The sequence below is a fragment of the Dermochelys coriacea genome, chromosome 6, assembly GCF_009764565.3.
Source record: "Dermochelys coriacea isolate rDerCor1 chromosome 6, rDerCor1.pri.v4, whole genome shotgun sequence".
Lineage (NCBI taxonomy): Eukaryota > Metazoa > Chordata > Testudines > Dermochelyidae > Dermochelys > Dermochelys coriacea.
Genome location: NC_050073.1, coordinates 38,002,350 through 38,021,948, shown reverse-complemented (window position 1 = coordinate 38,021,948; position 19,599 = coordinate 38,002,350). Strand labels below are relative to the sequence as shown.

Here is a 19,599-nt window from a genome sequence, read left to right as displayed (position 1 = left end):
TTACACTCACTAGATTTATTTTTATTGATAAGACTACGAAGAGGCACCTATCTCATTCTATGTCAAAGCTCTTTATGATGTAACTTGCAAAATCAAATACACCCCCCCAAACTAAACATAAAAATCCCTGCAGCACACAAAAGAGAAATAAAGTAGAGCTTTATCCATCTTTTTTCACATACCCCAGTAAAAAAAATGTCTGACATTGCAGCATTAACAGTTTTGTTTATGAAAAATACGACTATGTGTAGTATTTTTGAGCATTCTAAGAAGAAAGCATGATCCATTACTTAGGGTGCTAGTTTAGGACTTTTGAGATGTAGGTTCAAATCCCTGCTCCACCAGAGACTTCCTGTGTGACCTTAGGTAAGTCACAGTCTCCCTAGGCCTTAGTTCTCCAGGTGTAAATGAGGATAATAGCATGTCCCTATCATACAGGGGTGTTGTGAGGAAAAAAAACATTAAAGATTATGAGGTGCTCAGATACTACAATAATGGGGGTCATGTAAGAACCTGAATTAGACACAATTTATAAAGTAATTAGATTTGTAGTTGCAAACTTCCTTTAACCAACTGATCCCTAATTTGGTTTCAGTGACAATGCTATGCTTGTGCAACTGAAGGAATAATTAAACACAATTTTTACTTACCTACTTTCCACCGGTCAGAATCTTTTATCAGATTTTGAAATGTAACTTAAGATCTCTCTTCTTTTCTTTTTGTTTGTTTTGTTTTGCTTTGCTTTGTAAAGGACCTGTTGCAAAAGAAGTCCTCAAAGCACATTATAATTTTCCAGAAAAGAGTTTAAAATAAAAATTAATTCAAACACCTCAGTACAAAATGATTTAATGACTTGTCTTTATGAACTAATATGTAATCAGAGTTCTGAATACATAAAAAGCATGGAAGTTTCATATTTGCACCTGGTTCCCAGGTAAAATCTTTTTAGTGTTTAACCAGGAATTAAGTTGTCAAGAGTTATTTTCAACTCAAATGATCTTTGTGGAAATGAAGGTATGTTCATTTCCGTCTCAGTGATTTAAAAATAACGGATTTCTCCACAATCGCTTGTTTCAAACAAAGATGCACAAATATGGGTAAACCATTAAACAAGACCCATTCACTGTAAAGCCAAAAATATTTGTTCATTCAAATACATCAACAATAAAATGCATAACCTGAGCCATGTCTACAAATATTATGAATTGGGATTTTGGTCACTCCTATTATAACAAAATCTATAGCATCTATGCTGGATGTTATGTCAATTTTAAAAAGCTAATCCATGTTTTGACATATTACTTTTTTCATACCAATTAATTGCAATAATTTAGGCCAGTATTTATAATAGGATACAGTGAAAGTAGAATAAACACTGGACCAGTCAGAAATGGGTCCTGAGGAATTGCATTACTGAAAGCTAAAATACCAAGTAAAGTTCATATTTAATTTGAGGACTACCAACAAATTTCCACAAGCCTTATTTTAATACTTTGTTTGCACCGAAAATTGGCTTCCCAAGCTTTGGGATCACAAAGAGGCCACATCATAAATCAAGGCTATGCAGGAAAAACTAGGCATGCCCAAAATAGGCATTTCTAGATTATGAGTATAGGTGAGTACTCAGAGCTGCCTTTCCTGTCACCTTTCTTCTAAAATGCCCTTCCCATGCTTTCCCAACCATGAAGTGTAAGTTTTTCACACTCTTGAGCCACCTAAAAATTGATTTTTCATAACACCAGGTCAGTTAGAATGAACTTCCCACAATTCAAAAAACATACCTGACATGAACTTTCTGGGTCTGGAGCCACTAAACACAATTCTTTTGTTCAGGGATAAGACCTGATGACACTTAAATCAGACTTTGTACACACCAAAGCCATCCAGAATAGATTTTTCATGTTCCATCACGAGCTAGAACAAGGTTTTGCTGGCCCAAAACCCAACCAAATGATGCTTTCTATGACAAAGAACAATCCAGAATTCATATTTAACATCCCCAAAATACCAAGCACAAGGTTGTTGTGACTTGGACATACCTATAACAATTTGTCCATGCACCTGCACTGCCTAAAATGACTTTGCATGACATGGAAACAAATAAAATGGACTCTTTTCAACACAAAAAAAAGGAGATAGGAGATTTTTCTTCAAACCGGAACAAAGAACTGTGCTTTCCATCAATAGGTTTTATGTTAGAACCATTCTGAGAAGGCTTTGCTAAACACTGAAAAGCCTAGACATTGTGCTCCCTAACAAAAACACAAACAGTTAGGTTTATACCAGTATGGGGACCCAGACTGAGGTTTCCATGAGTCAATGTGATTTCAAGAAACAGCATGATTGTAAGGAAGGAAAAAATATAAGTCTCTGAATATAAGTAATGCATTAAATCAGCTGTTCCCTTAGCAAAGCACACTCCTTAAAAACTTGCTTTCCTGCCTTGTCACCAAGCGTTACTATAAAATGATATATGTATTCCTGAACATGACGAGCAATTTAGAAAATTAACAGAAATCCATTTGAAATCCCACTTTGCATTGGTGTAACTCAATGACTTCTACTGGAATTGCACTAGATTTTACACTAATCAGGCCCAAAATCTCCAAATATTTCATTTTGTGTTATTTGCAGCTGGAGCATGTGTCTGTTGTGGCATGGTCTGAACGATAGTACTTAGGGCCAAATATATCCCTGGTGCAACTCCATGCACTTCAGTACACTTATACCAGGGATGCATTTCTCGTCCATAATTTAAGAATCAGAAAATGCCCAAATGATGACAATATTTTATTCTGGTAGTTGTCAGCATCAAATAACATTAAGAAAGCTTTGACAGCAGCAGCGGTATTAATAAATGGGAACTATAAGTGCTTAAACAGGGATTTCTCTTGCACAAAGTTGCAACCTAAGTTGTATTTTATTGAGACTTTCCATTTTATTGAAAAGATTTATGACCTACAGATTTTAGCCTTTTCATGAGCTGAAGGTGTGTTTGGGGTAAGGCCTTTTCAGACTGTCATAACTGATTGGACTGATGAGCAGTGGGTCGATCAAATCCAAAGGTCTGTGTAAAGATATTAGTTTCCTTTCTGGAAACGCAGGGTCATTTTGTATGTTTCAGAATGGTCTGCCAGACTAGTAGCAATACCTAATTTTGAGCTACAGTTATTCTCATTTATATTGACAACCCCTGACTTAACAATTACATGTACACAGGCTCATATACATCTTCAAGAGGCACAGCAGTTTCATCTGACATAATAATGTTCTTCTATTTACTACTGCAAGTCCCCAAGAGTAATGCAACATATGCCTTTCCCTCTGAAAAAAAAAAAGAGCTTTATTCCTTATTTCTACAATACTCTCAGTCTGAAGATTCAAAATTCCATGGTCTCTCATCCAGCCTAAATTTCCCACTTTCCCTATCAGCCAAATTATCTCGCAAATCTGCACTCCTTATTTTCTACTCATTTGTCTTTAGCTTGTACTTCCCTTATTTTCACTACCTTTTTACTGACTCAAATAAGATCACCTGGGACCTGGCTTACATAGTACTGCTATAAATTCAGTATACACAGGAATCCATATGTTCTTAAGCTGTTACTGACACCTGTTAAAGCACTTTATTTTGGTTGATTTTTGCGGTATATATAGTAATGCTCATCCTTATTACTAACACTTCCTCTTTATAGGCTTTTTTAAAAATTTGTTTCCATAGAATAGCAAGAATGAAATACAATATCTTACTTATAGTGAATTTCTACAAATAAAAACTATTTGGGTATTACACTTTAAAACTTAGCTGAATTTAATGTCAGCACACTAAATAGGACCTCTGGTTAATGCCTCTTCAAAAAGTTGGTGAAATCTGTTCAGGATCTTATGTGAGGAATCTAATGCTTATCTGTGGCCTTTCAATCAAGGCTGAGCACAATGCTGTGTTTTCTGCTGTACCATCAATAATATTAATGTATTTTAATAAGCTTAGTGATGTTTGCATTGGAGGATAAGTAGAGGATCTTCTTGGCTGACATGACCCACACAATAACCATGAGGGAAAAAACTGACGAACCAGGAAAGTCCTAAACCTAAGGCTCCATTCTGTGCCACATGATGTTGCTGAAAATTAACGCCAGGTTGATACCTCTGTGCAATTTACATTAATTGAGGTTAGTTCTGGGTACTAAAAAAAAAAAAAAAAAAAAATCACACTTTTCAGCACCAGAACTTTGTCATTTCCTATCAATCATCCCAGAATTCCTCTTTTGGGCTTTGGATGGCCATTGGAAAAATCACACCAACTTACTAGTGTTGTTTAACTCCCTCTATTTCTAACAGTGCCCGTTTCCAGGTCCCAAAGTGCTCGTGTCAATATTGTTCAAGGGTAGTAACTTGGACCTTTCTGGATTCCACAATGCCTTCTCTGAAACTGTTCCACTTTAGTAATGCCCTTCCCAGATAATTCTATCTCCAAAAATACCTATTTTGAATGCATACTGTGTTAGATGATACCTTCCCTATTTCATGCCATGTTCTGAAATATACAATGGGCCTGACAGTACAGTCCTTGCACACCCACATCTCCAACTGACGTTAATAGGAGCTTGGGGTGCACAAGGAAGGTAAGAGTGGCTTAAACATAAGCAAGAATGGATCAACAAATGCTTTCTTGAGGACAGCGTGAGTCCTGAAGTGTTTTATTCTAAATCCCAGAATGCCTATTATGGATCTTAAAGGTTATTTCAAATGCACATGGGTGAAAGCTGTAATTAAGGAAAAAAAACACAGCTCCAATAATAGCACATTTAGCAATTCTTAGTCCTCATCACTGTATCAGTTGAACATCTTATTATTGCTACAGTCCCTTTGATTACTCAGAATTACATCAACACTGACAAAGTGCGTGTATTTATCATGGATTCTGAATGCTGAAGTAACCAGTAAAGAAAATATAAAATACATTGTTATTTCTTGAGGGCATCAATAGAGCAGACTGTTTTAAAAAAAATATAACATTTTACTTCACAGTCCTTTTCCAGATCACAAATAGTCATAATTAAAAGACTATGGACTTAACGTAAAATTAGCTGGTTAGCCATCAGCATCACACACACACACACACACAAAAAACCAATAAAATGAGATGCAGAATTCACTCTTCCAATGATTGTCATTGAACTACTACATTAGTAAACATTCACAGTATGAAGTCTCTTTCAGTATATCTCCAGCATAAAAAGTAGTGCAAAAAAGCATTCCAGTCACTTTGCCACTGCATTCAGACCATGTTAAATGATTATCTTACTTCATTTCTTCCATGTATTAAACAAATGCTGCAATGCCTCCAAAGAGAGTTATAAAAATAAACAACTTCTGGAGGTTCAGCAGCTTTTTCAAAGTTAATTTCCAATTAAAAACAAACATTAGCTATTTCAAATTAACATTTAGACCTATGTTCTGTAGAATAATTTTGGTTTTTACAATAATTTTTACTGTTTTGAAGATGACAACTATGAAATCCAATGATTTATGGTAACAGCTATTAAAGCATTGATAAATGGATAATGACTGCTGAACTTCATTGTTTCTTACATAGTAAATACCTCTGAATGCCAACTTTTACCACTGAGATCTTATTAGTGATGTCAACAGTTCACACACCCAATTTAAAACTGTCTTGGTTTTAATGATTTCTTCCCCTCATGTGCAAAATGCCTGCATTCTAATAAAAATATAAAGTTTGAAATTACATAAGCTCAAACCACCTCTTCCACAAGGTATATAATTTACTTGATATGTAATACAAGTTTACCAACACTATTCTGTATTTGTATTTAACCAATAAAGGGCATACTATTGTATGCTTGAGACTTTTGTTTGCATATTTCATTTTTATCACTGCACTCTTTAATGCATAAATATATTTGGAAACTTTCAATATTACACATCAGTTTCCACAGATTTTGAATTTACACAGTTTTTCTTCTCTGTCTCACTGTCATTCCCTGTGTCCTGACATTTTTTTTCCTTTACACAAAGAGACTCTTTAACTCCTTCTTCCATCTCCAAATACTCTGATTTACCCTCTGTGGAAGAAGATGATGAGCTTCTAAATTTCTTCAGTAAATTTGTTGGGAGGTATGGACAACTGACTGCATTTTGTGTCAGTTGTGTTTGTTCTTCATTCTCAGTCTCTCTGTGATAGAAATAGTTAAAATTGGAGACAATCACTGGCACTGGTAAAGCAATGGTTAACACACCTGCGATGGCACACAGGGACCCGACTATCTTCCCACCCACAGTTATGGGTTTCATGTCACCATAACCAACTGTGGTCATGGTCACTACAGCCCACCAAAAGGCATCTGGGATACTTTGAAAATGAGTGGAAGGTTCATCAGCTTCTGCAAAGTAAACAGCACTGGAAAACAAAATGACTCCAATAAAAAGAAAGAAGATGAGAAGCCCCAGCTCCCTCATGCTGGCTCTGAGCGTATGACCTAAGATCTGCAAACCCTTAGAGTGTCTGGAGAGCTTGAAGATGCGAAACACCCTGACCAGACGGATGATCCTCAGGATAGCAAAAGACATGGCCTGTTGACCATTACTGCCCTGCTGCTGGGCCAGCTCAGTGCCCAGGGTGATGAAGTAAGGCAAGATGGAGACAATGTCTATGATGTTCATGATGTTCTTGATGAAGACCGCTTTGCTGGGGCAGGCAAACCATCTCACTGTAAACTCAAAGGAGAACCAGATGATGCAGACTGTCTCAACAATGAAAAACGGGTCATTGAAGATAGTGTTCCCCCCACCATCCAGGTGCAGAGTCTCATTGAAAAGCCCCCTCCCCAAGCCCAGGGACAATATAAGCTCCTTGTTGTCTCTGAATTCTGGCAAAGTCTCCAGACAGAAAATGACGATGGAGATCAAGATGACCAAGACAGAGACAATGGCAATGCCCCTGGCTGCACTGGAACTCTCTGGGTACTCAAACAGCAGCCAGATCTGCTTCTTGAACTCATTGTTGGGCAAAGCCTTATCCTCTTCCTCTTTGACAAACCCTTCATCCTCCCTGAACTTGAGCATAGCCTCCTCCCCAAGCTGATAAAATTTCACTTCCTCAGTGAAGATATCAAAGGGCACGTTGACTGGCCTCTTCAGACGGCCCCCAGACTGGTAGTAGTACAGGATGGCATCAAAGCTGGGCCGGTTCCTATCGAAGAAGTACTCATTCCTGAGTGGGTCAAAGTATCTGCCCCGCTTCGCCGGATCACCAAGCAGTGTGTCAGGGAACTGAGCCAAGGTCTTCAGCTGAGTCTCGAACCGCAGTCCTGACACGTTGATCACTACCCGTTCGCAGCACTCATACTCGCTGTAGTGTATAGTGCTGTAGCCCCCAGGGCCACCACCACAATCATCAGGTGGCTGGTCCAAATACGAAAACTCATCCACCTCATCCTCATCACTGTAGAAGAACTTTCCTTCCTCCTCATCCTCTTCATCCTCCCCCTCATCCTCCTCTTCCTCCTCACTCAAGTCCTTCAGTATCTTCTCTTCGGAGCCACTGAGAGGCAGCAGCTCAGCACAGGGGAAGGAGGCCCCACAATCCCTGCTACCCAGATAGTGGCTCCTCTTTCTCCCTCGCTTCCTCCTTCTGCTGTTCTGACGCTGGAGCAAACTGCTGTGTGATGCATTCCCATTGTGAGAAGAGGAAGCCCCCCCACTCTGTACCTGGTGGTAGTGGTGATAGGGTCCGCCTCCTAACGAGGCCCCACCTTCCACTGCTGCTGTTGCTGCTGCCACAGCTGCAGCTGCCGCTGCCCTTGAGTGTGCCAGTCGTTCTCTCTCCCGAGCCCGAGCCTGGACGACATATCCATAGGGCATGTGGCTGTTGCAGCCAGAGCTATCTGCACTCACCATTGCAACCTCCATTTTGTAATTGTTTATTTGTTTAATACAAAATAGTCTAGGATATCTATAGTCACACCTTGACTTCTATGAGGAGAAGTTCAAAGCCATTTGCATTTGGAGGACAGTTTCTTGGAAGCACAGCACATCATGGTATTAGTAAAACTGAATTTGTGTTTTGCAAAATTGTAACCACCACAAAATCTGCATTTTCTTATCATCCAGGACATCTGACACAAATAACTGTTTTGCTATCAAAAAAATAACAGATGCAGCCTTCAGATTTGATCTCAGAAAGATTCTAGGCCTTGTCCTTTTATCCACCAAGCCTCTTTATTCTTATTACACTCCAGTGGCCTATCCAGAATCCACACATCTGTTCAAATTCATGATTTTGTTGTAGACTCCAAGGACTGCACCCAGCAAGGAGCAAATGTTTATGCAAAGCAAGGAGGTAACTGTCCTGTTTTCTTGACACAAAAAAGTTTCAGGTCTTTAGTTTATCATCGTAACCAAATGCCAATAGTCTCTTTTCTCATTTGCTCCAAGCAATGCTTTGGCCTAGCAATATGATTACTACTTAATAATAATATTTAGGGAGTTGAAGTAACTTCCAGCCATCATTTTATTTATACAGTGAGGAGGTCTTTGCAAGCCTTCTTTCTTCAGCCTGTCAACAGTGTCTCAAACCTTGGAGCAGCACCCAGAGCAGTAGCTGCAGTGGCAAGAGGAGGAGGAGGAGAAGAAGGCTGCAACACTGGCTCTGAGGTCTCCATAGGGGACAAGGGAGTGGATCACCCTTTGGTTATGCTCATGCAGAAGTACTTAACCTGAGGCACATGCACACACACATACACACAAAAATAACAAAAAACAAAAACGTTTAGAAAAGATTGGTTCATTTTCCTAAGAGGCCACAGTGTAGGTCAAGTGCAAATTGTGTCATTTATTAAGGTGTTCAGCCATCCACTACCACACTATTCACATTTATACATCACACACACACACACACACACACACACACACTCTATACACCCATAGATTTTATATGACTGTGTATGGATAAGGGTGTGTGCATATATACACTTAAGTGCACTTATGTATAATTGTTTTCTCTTTCAAACTCTAGGAAAGAGCAAAATCCAAAAATACTACTGTATATGACATTCAAATTTTGCAAGACTTATATATTAATATATATGTATAAAATCTTACATGCATATATATCAAATGTTGCACAAAGAGACATATATACAGAATAGCTTTTGCTACATATTTGGAACTTAATTAGAAGCAGGAATGATACAGTATATTCTAAACCTAACTTATGTTTTAGTCATACTGCACTTATTACTAAATTGTCACTTAGTAACAGGTACATACCTGGGCATATTAAGTGAGGAACATCCATACTTGTATGAAAAAAAAATACAAACTGTAGCTTCTGTGGAGCAACACACACACACACACACACTCCACTATGCCCCTAAGAAATAGCACCCTCATTTATAGCTACCTGTTTATTAATATGCTATTATACTTACTGTTCCTAGGCAGAGAAATAGCAACGCTGTTCTCGTTCGTCCAAGGATCTGGAGAAAGAGCTCCCGAGGAGGGGACTGTACTAAGCAATCTAGGTTTGCAGGTGTAGGGACCGTCAAAACTACAGGTTGATGACTTCTCTTTCTCACTTCCCTTTATATGGAACCAGAGGGAGCCAGACGGCTAGCCCGGCTCTGGAGAATTCAGCCACGATCACTTCTGAGCCCAGATCTTAGCAAAAACAACAACAATCAAGAATCTTGCTCCAGAAAAAAAGAGGAGCGGATTCGTGTGTGTGTCCGCGCGCGCGCGCGGGAGTGCACGTACGTGTGTGTGTGTGTGAGTGTGATCACTAGTCTTCCCAACCCCGGCGCTTGCTGTAGGATTTGTGAATCAACGTGACATAATCCCTGGACCAAGCCCGGCTCTGGCTATTGATAAAAAAAAAAAAAAGATGCGTCCTGCTTGTGGCAATTTCCCTCTCACGCCCGTGCACACGGCAGCTGCTCGCCCCGCAGTCCAGCTACCCGTCACGCTCTCAGCCTCCACTTGTTGTTGCTGATGTTATTTCTAGGGCGATGGGGGAGTGGGAGTGATGCAATTAAAACAAATACAATCAAAAGCAACAGCGAGATTTTCACTCCCGGGTTTTCAAGCCCCCGCGCAGCAATCGAGGGAACTCCGTGATCAGTTAGTTGCCGGAGCAAGAACTGTTGCTCTCTCCCGCTCTCTAGCCCCCTTTGTCAGTCTTCTGCCCAATTCTCAACTGTGTTTACGTACCACTGAAGGACGAACGCCTGGTCTGATTTATTCCCTGGGCTTTCCAGCCCTCTAGCGGCCCCTAGCGGCCACAGGCCCCCTCGCACTCATTAAGGTATTTTGCAAATCCCCTTTGGCATTGTCTCTTTTTGTATTCATATATTAATTATTGAAAGAAATATTCCAGAGCTGAATAATACATACGTTGGCTAATAAAACTTAGCTCTCAGGTCAATGCTCAAGGCTGCCTTTTTATTATTATTTTTTTAAAATTAAAAAAAAGTGCTCAGAAGGCACTGGGAATTTCAAAATGAATCAGAGAATAACTGTCACACACAATATCAGGTAAAAGCTGGATCTACCTGTCTCCTGCTGAATTTTGGCCCTGATCTCCCAATCTGCAGCATCATAATAGAGAACCAGTCTTACTGCTCCTACTGGAGCAAAAAAGAAATCCAATCCACAATACACCCTGGAGTAGGAACGCTGCAAAATCCTGAATGTGGCACGGGGATCCTGCCAAACTTCAGCCCCAAATTCTAATGCTTATATAGAGAAATACATCTGGCTGCTCCTAATGCATTGAAAATCATCACCATGGCACATCACTGCCTATGAGCACCACAAAACCCCAGATCCAGCTTATGGATCCTACCAGATCCATCTAATTTTAGCCCTTACCTGCCTCCAAAAAAAATGCCATAGCATGAATAGGAAACAAGTGTAGCTGCTCCTACACCACCCAAAACTGGTCAGATGGTAGAATTTGAGGGCTTGGGGTCAAATATGTTCAAGATCCAGCTGGAGCCAGATACCAGATCCAGGTTTTCACAAAATTCATGAATGGGGAGGAGGGGAATCTAATTTGAAAACAAGTGTAACCACTCCTACTTCACTGAAAAAAAAAATCTGGATCTTAATGCATTCCAGCCCAATAGCATGGAAAAAAACACATGACTGGCACTTGTATCTAACCAAATTTAACCCCAGTCAAACAAAATGGGGGGGGGGTGAATAAAAGCTCCTACTGTATCTAAAAAAATCCAGACCGTAATGCAAACTGATGCAGTAGCCCCATAAAATCATGAATCCAACACCTGGATCCAGCTTTCTTTCTTTGTTTCTTCCAAACCTAAATGCCTACCAGCTAAATAGAGAAGTGTGGCTGCTTCACAGCCACTGCAAAAATCCACATTCTAATGCATCCCTCCATAACACTGCAATTCATAGATCCAACACTTGGAGTCCTTAGGATTCTTAGTCCAAAACACCCATACTGTGCCTTCAAAATAGATGGGATGTGTCAGGGTCCAGTATTTTTTCGTGCTGTATTCTTGATGTGGCAAACTGGACAATATCTGTAGTATTTGTATGAATATGGTGCATGTCTCTGTGTGTTTGTGTATGATGGAGTTAGATCAAAAAGTGTTGTTAAAAGAACCAGTGAGGAAAGGCAACACAATGGCACAGCTAAAGAATCCTGGAGAAAACAATGGGGAATACCTCTTAACTGATTCCATCCGAGCTGTAGAATTTACTCTTCCCAGGGCTAAGCCTAGGATCAAAGGGGTATACTAAACCATGACAGAACCCTGAACCTAGAAAAGGGAAATGCGTTGAGGGAGTTAATAAAGGCTGCCCAAGGACTGTCAGAGAGCACTGAACAGGAAGCAACTTGCATCCTGGTCAGCACTATCAGGCAAGGAAACATCCAGGCTGATGGAGAGTGAGGGTCTGCAGAAAACAAGATACAATTGGGTACCCAAGAAAAATGAGGAGAGGGGCATCAAGGCTAAGTCATGTCTACCTATAAGTTTAAGAGGCATTGCCAAGTGTAGGTAACACCGTATGCATATAGATCTCTTATATATGCACACTTCTCTGAGTGCTGTGAACCTTTTGGCAAATAAATCATACTTTCTTTAGAAGAAGTTGCCTCTATGTCACTGCAAACTTACTGTCCACAGCTTCCCAAAGGGAAACTCTTGCAAGAGCCAGGTCCATTGGGCCTGCTAGGTATTATGTTTGGCAACCAGCGGTATATAACCCAGAGTCCCAGTTGGGGAGTGGTTGGATCACAGGGTCCCATCCCAAAAAGAAGTGGAGCCAAGGGTCTGTCACTTGAAGAGGACTGGAAAAGAATCTCCAAAGGGGCAGCTTACCCAGGGACAATGACACAGGCTATGGAACTTGAAGGATGAAGGCCAAAAATTGGATGGATCTGGCAGGCTCCATGTGCCAAATCTTGGGTTTTGGTGCTTTCCTGACCTGAAGTGCACAGAAGGAAGAAAAAGGAGACTAGAACAGAAATAACCCAAATGGTTTATTTTTGTTCTTGGAGATTTATCTGTTTATTTTTCTTGGGTTCTTTTTAGGCTCATGACCAGGGAGATTCTTCAAAACAACAAAACTAGAAGAAGAAGATTACACTGTTAGGATGGACAATCTGGGAGGATGGATACCCTGTGGATAAGGCACTAGTTAGGGACCTGGCTTCACCCCTAGTTGTGTCACAAGCTTCCTGGGTCACATTGGGCAGATAATTTCATTTCTCTATGCTTCAGTTCCCCAGCTGTAAAATGGGGGTAATTATAGTTCCTTTCTCCCACATCTTGTCTTCTCTTGACTGGAAGATGTTTGGAGCAGGAACTTCCCCTTTCTATGTATTTGTACAGTGCCTAACACAATGGGGTCCAGTCTTATTGCAGCCCCTAGGATTTACTGTAAAAAAAATGAACCAAACTCAAAGTTATTTGCATTGTGGAATCCCTGTCACTGGAAGTTTTTAAGAAGAGAGTTTTTTAGTCAAAAACCTGGCAGGGATCATCTAAGCTAAGTACACTTGGTTCCTCCTCAGCATGTGGGGGACAGCCTAGGTGACCTCTTAAGCTTCCAGCCTTATATTTCTGTGATTGTTTTTAAACTTTGTTTGCTCAATGTACTGAATCAAATGTCCTCCTTCTATATTTGCAGTTTTGAAACAGGGCAAATGGGGAATATAATCATTATAAAGGCACACAAAAGACCAGGAGATATTAGATGTTAGACTGTGGGTGGCATTTGCTCCTGTCCACATGCCAGAGGAAGCTTAAGGGGGTTGGAAAAACATGGGGTGGTAGGGTTTCACCTTAGTTAAGGCTCTCTGAAAAACTCATGGGGAGAATACTTTGCAGGTATTCTTCTGCAAGTAGAACCCGGCCATTCTAGTGTTTGGTCAGAAGCATGACCTGTGAAATTTAACACACATATTCTTTGACCTGGCTATGGACATCAGTCCCTTGCAGACTACCCCTGCTTTTGTCAGGAATAATCTGGGGAGAGATTAGATTGTGGGCTCACAATTAATGCTGCTTTTGGACTGTTAAGGTTACATCTATGAGAGAACTAGAAAGAGCAACATTTTGGGCCAAGGCAAAGAATTCAAAAGCACTCGCTTTAAGAACTGTACAGGAGCTCTGTACCTGGAAATGTCTCACATTGCAACCTGGTATTGTGCCAAACTGTCACAGAGGTAGAGAAAAGAATTTGACATGTTTCACTACATGGCAGATATTTTTACCAGTATCAAATGTATCCAATAGTGCCTTGTAATTTGGTGTCAGCTGGCACCAATTTGTCCAGATTTTTGACTGGGAAAGGATGCTTTCATGAGCTCATGACTTTTAGATTCTACAGGCCTGAACTTGAAGTTCTTATACCAAAAAGCTGCCATTGACATCCATGGAAGTTATGAACATGGAGGAACTGCAGGATCAGGCGAAAAACTGTGATTAAAACACTATCTCCATGGTACTATAAATTTTGTTGAAGGACCCCATGCTAGAAGATATTATACAATACAGCACACCCATATTACACTAGAAGGAAAGGTCTTGGTGTTCAAGCACAAGATCATGTATTAGACCATATTCTGACACAACTGTCTTGATCCAAATTCAGCCTTGCAGTAACAAAGTACAACTCCCACAGAGACTCTGGGCCAAAATCAGCATGTCAAAGTTTCTGCTGTATCCGCTATGGCCAACCTGATGGTGAAGAGAGATGTACATTGAGGGAGTTTTCTGCTCTGTGTCAACAGATAAGCTTGGTCAGGAGAGACAAGTTGCTTTGCCTCTGAGCCCTTCACATTAAATAGATTGTTCGGAGAGGGAAGACCCACAGTTATGTCCTTTCTACCTTTATGTGTCCATGAGTTCTGGTCAGAAGCCACTACTACCAGCCCAGAAAGAGAGTGATTTTGTGCCATCATTGTAGTGGAGGGTTCCGCTACTTTCTTACTGACACCCTACAAATGAGAAGTTGACCTTGTGCCTTAAAAAGAGACAATGATTCTGCCACAAAAGTTGAAAGAACATGTAAATTAATAAGAGGTGTGGTATAAGAACTGTGACAGTTTTATGTGTCATTTCATCCACAACTGTGTCATGGATTGGGGCATGAGATAATGTTATGAGCTTTCTCACAGTTATATTTACACAACCGCACACACATATACACGGGAAAAATGTATGCATTTTATCAGACATGACAACCTGAAACATCAGAAACAATTGTATGCAATTCTTTCAATGGAAAATTATGTTGTCAAAAATCAGGGTCCATGTTCAACTTGATTCCTAATGGCTTCAGATCAGTGCCAGAGGGGAGCTTGATGCCTAGTATTATTATGCACCACTTATATAGGCCCAAGTAGGCAAAGACAGTAGAACAAACGGTGTCCAAGCAAATTACGTGTAAACTGTGTCCAAGCAAAAGTTCATTAAACTTCTTTGTATCGGGGAGATTGTTGTACAGCTTTGTGGGTGTACAAGCCACAAAATTAACAGCAAAATAAATGTTCCCAGCTTGAATATACAAGCAAAATTAGCAATCCCTGTCAGGGGTGCCAGACAGTTATTACTACACAAGGATGGAGAAAATTAAACTGTCAAGGCTAATACATAAATTAAACATTCCTGGGGCCAATTTTGATCTAGCTAGCAACCTAGGGATAATTTATGATAGTGTTTACATTGGTAAACCACTATTTTTATTAGCCAAGTAAGCATACGGAAAGCCAAGGTCTCAATTCCAGAAGGGAAGAAGTGTGAGGAAGAATGATCCAGTGGTTGGGGTACTAGCCTGAGATTCAAGAGACCCCAGGTCTATTCCTTGCTCTGTCACAGACTTCCTGTGTGACCTTGGGCAAGTCACTTAGTTTTCCTATGCTTCAGTTCCACATCTGTAGACTGAGGATAACAGCACTTCCCTACCTCATAGAGGTGTTGAGAGGATATATGCATTAAAGATTGTGAGGTGCTGAGATACTATGGTAATAATGGGGGTCATTTAAGTACCTGTGATAGAAATGTCTCTTTTCAAGGAATCCTGCGCATCCCTGGGTGGTTATGAGGATGATTTCCATTAATGTTTGTGAACTACTCAGATAGTATGATGATGGCCATGTAATTACCTAGAAAGACAATATATAAATAAGTTAAATATTAGATAGATGGGGTTGGTGTCACTTTGTAGGTTGGGGGAGGCAAGAAATCCCTGAAAACTTGCTAGAAGTTGGTTAAAGTGAACCCAGTCCCACCCCAACACAACTGGAAAGATAACTTCTTGCCCAGCCCCACAAATTAGAGAACGCTTGTGGTCCCCAATAGTACATCTACATCAGTCCTCTGTCAATGACTTAGCATTTCCACAGGGGCATTCTCTGTACATAACCCCAGAAGACCCTCTTCTTGCATTACAAGTTTGTGACCCGGGGAGCCCCTCAATGCAATTGGCAGAGGCCCCCTGTCACAGGGTGCAGACTCACCAGCGGCACCGCCTGATGGTCATCTCAGGGAATTAGCGTTCCAGCCCCTGGAGCGCCCTCTTCAGGCCAGTGTCTCGCCACCCCTGGCCCCCATGTCCCTCCCAGACCCTGGTGCCCTTATCTTGGGTGCTGCCCCCTGGCAGTACCCCCACAGTTCTGGGTCTCCCCTTCCCAGGGGAACCCCTACCCACTATCCCCACCTCACCTCAGTCTTAGGCTACTGCCAGTCACCAACTAGCCCCCACTCCCTGGGGCAGACTGAAGTATAAGCCACTCATCACAGGCGAGGGGGTTTGGACCTGCTGCCTCTGCAACCCCTGTACCTAATAGACCTTACCATGCCCACAGCCTGGGGCTTTCCTAGGCTGGAGCTCCCAGGCTCCCTTGGCCTTTCCCCAGCCCTGCTCCAAACTAGATCCTTGGTTAAGCCCCTGCAGCCAGGTCCTTCTCCCTCTCTACACAGAGAGAGACTCTGCTGGATCTTCAAAGCCTTTATACAGCCAGCTGAGCCCTGATTGGGGTGTGGCCCTCAGGTGCTGCCACTTCCCCTAATCAGCCGGGGTTTTGCTCCCTTCCCCAGCACTAGCCCTCTGCACCTGTGGATCCCCCTTTTAGGCTGGGGGGGACCCTTTAGCAGTGGACGGGCTTCGCCCGCCCACTTCCCGGATCCCAATAAGACTAGCCCTCTGCAGGGCTTTTCCAACCCCTTCAGGGCTGAAGCGGGTGCTCACCACCCCTCCCCAATGATATAACTCACATCAGGCCTGATAATTAATTTCACGATTTCCAAGACACTGTTGTCATAATACGTACCTCAAAGATGTCATGTAAGGTATCATATGTAAACTGGTGGCACACTGGTCACAAAAATCATTGCATGATGTATGAGTACAAAGAGTTATAGATGTGTGCTGGAAATATGTTCCTAAAATGTATTTGGGAGACAGTGCATAAACCCAGCCTGCCCTGCGCAAAGGAATATGTATTTACCTATCTGAGCAGCTTGGTTACAGGCAGAGGACAATGAAAGTACATTTACATATAAGGTAAACAAAGCCATTAGGCTAAAAAATGAGTAAGGGAGAAGACTGTTTAACAACCACTTGAGGGACAGAATCTGTACCCCAGGAAGCCTTCCTGGCTCTTGAGGCAGAGATCATGGAATTTGGGTAATATAAGTGGAGCAAAAAGACTTTTCAGTTATCCATCACTGAGGGGACATAGGGCACCCTTTGAACCTATGAAAGTTGGATCCTCTGGTCTGCAGGGCTAGGGATGCTGGTAACTTGATGTAAGTAAGGAAACTGCTTAGGCAAAGACTGTTACTTGATAAAATTAAGTTGTAATCACTAGAAAGTGCATTTTGTTTTGTTTTGTTTGTAACCATTCCTGTCTCTTTTATTCTTGCTTAGTATCACTTAAATCTCTGTTCTTTGTGACTAAACTTATTCTTGTTTTATTATAAAAACATCTCAGTGCTGTGTATTAAAGTGAAGTGTGAGTCTTCCGCTAACGTAACAGGCTGATGTGTGCTCTGTCACTTTGAATACAGGTAACTTAATCATTTCTGTGAGTGACCAGTGAGAGGAACTGGACAATGCAGAGAGATATCTCTGGGTAACTTGGATATTAGATTCACTGAAAAAAACAACGAGGAGTCCTTGTGGCATCTTAGAGACTAACAAATTTATTTGGGCATAAGCTTTCATGGGCTAAAACCCACTTCATCAGATGGATGGAGTGAAAAATACAGTAAGCAGTATATATATTACAGCACATGAAAAGATGGGAGTTGCCTTACCAAGTTGGGGAGGTCAGTGCTAACGAGGCCAATTCAATTAAGGTGGAAGTGGCCTATTCTCAACAGTTGACAAGAAGGAGTGAATATCAATAGAGGGAAAATTACTTTTGTAGTGCGAACAAGTCCAGTGCAATCCAGGTGGACGTCACCCATTTCCAACAGTTGACAAGAAGGTGTGAGTATCAGCAGAGGGAAAATTACTTTTTGTAGTGACCCAGCCACTCCCAGTCTTTATTCAGGTCTAATTTGATGGGGTCCAGTATGCAAATTAATCCAGTTCTGCAGTTTCTCGTTGGAGTCTGTTTTGAAGTTTTTTTGTTGAAGAATTGCCACTTTTAAGTCTGTTATTGAGTGTCCGGGGAGATTGAAGTGCTCTCCTACTGGTTTCTGAATGTTACAATTCTTGATGTCTGATTTGTGTACATTTATACTTTTGTGTAGAAACTGTCCAGTTTAGCCAATGTACATGGCAGAGGGGCATTGCTGGCACATGATGGCATATATCACATTGGTAGAAGTGCAGGTGAACGAACTCCTGATGGTGTGGCTGATGTGGTTAGGTCCTATGATGGTGTCCCTTGAATAGATATGCAGACAGAGTTGGCACTGGAGTTTGTTGCAGGGATTGGTTCCTGGGTTAGTGTTTTTGTTGTGTGGTGTGTAGTTGCTGGTGAGTATTTGCTTCAAGTGAGGGGGCTGTCTGTAAGCGAGGACTGGCCTGTCTCCCAAGATCTGTGAAAGTGAGGGATCATCCTTCAGGATAGGTTGTAGATCCTTGATGATGCACTGGAGAGGTTTTAGTTGGGGGCTATAGGTGATGGCTAGTGGCAGTCTGTTACTTTCTTTGTTTCAGATTTGGGGACAATTTATATCTTCAAGTCAGTGGCACTGCTTTGGTACCCGCATGGCCTCACAGTATGCCAACATTTTTATGGCTGACTTAGAACAACGCTTCCTTAGCTCTTCTCCCCTAGCACCCCTACTCTACTTGTGCTACATTGATGACATCTTCATCATCTGGACACATAGAAAGGAGGCCCTTGAGGAATTCCACCAGGATTTCAACAATTTCCACCCTACCATCAAGTTCAGCCTGGACCAGTCCACACAAGAGATCCACTTCCTGGACATTACAGAGCAAATAAGCGATGGTCACATAAACACCACCCTATACCAGAAACCTACTGATCTCTATACTTACCTACATGCCTCTAGCTTTCATCCAGACCACATCACTCAATCCGTTGTCTACAGCCAAGCTCTAAGATACAATCACATTTACTCAAACCCCTCAGACAGAGACAAACACCTACAGAATCTCTATCAAGCATTCTTAAAACTACAATACCCACTTGGTGAATTGAAGAAACAGATTGACAGAGCCAGAAGGCTACCCAGAAGTCACCTACTACAGGACAGGCCCAACAAAGAAAGTAGCAGAATGCCACTAGCTGTCACCTACAGCCCCCAACTAAAACCTCTCCAGTGCATCATCAAGGATCTACAACCTATCCTGATGGATTATCCCTCTCTCTCACAGACCTTGAGAGACAGTCCTCGCTTACAAACAGCCCCCCAACCTGAAGCAAATACTCATCAGCAACTGCACACCACACAACAAAAACACTAACCCAGGAACCAAACCCTGAAACAAACCCCGTTGCCAATCTTTTCATGTGCTGTAATACATATACTGCTTACTGTATTTTTCACACCATGCATCTGATGAAGTGGGTTTTAGCCCATGAAAGCTTATGCCCAAATAAATTTGTTACTCTCT

At 41.4% G+C, this 19,599-nt stretch overlaps 1 protein-coding gene across 1 annotated transcript; it reads right to left on the bottom strand.

The window, feature by feature from the left end:
- Positions 1 to 830: 830 nt before the first annotated feature.
- KCNA4 (potassium voltage-gated channel subfamily A member 4) lies at positions 831 to 10,257 on the bottom strand. The gene is made up of 2 exons (XM_038407686.2): positions 9,456 to 10,257; positions 831 to 8,741 (listed from the first exon to the last, which is right to left on the bottom strand). Exon 2 carries the CDS (start codon positions 7,933 to 7,935, stop codon positions 5,944 to 5,946), a length of 1,992 nt encoding a protein of 663 aa, XP_038263614.1. The 5' UTR covers positions 7,936 to 8,741; positions 9,456 to 10,257; the 3' UTR covers positions 831 to 5,943.
- Between the last annotated feature and the right edge of the window lie 9,342 nt (positions 10,258 to 19,599).

Coding starts and splice junctions, on each gene's coding strand:
- KCNA4 (XM_038407686.2), bottom strand. CDS start 7,935: ATGGAGGTTGCAATGGTGAGTGCAGATAGCTCTGGCTGCAACAGCCAC.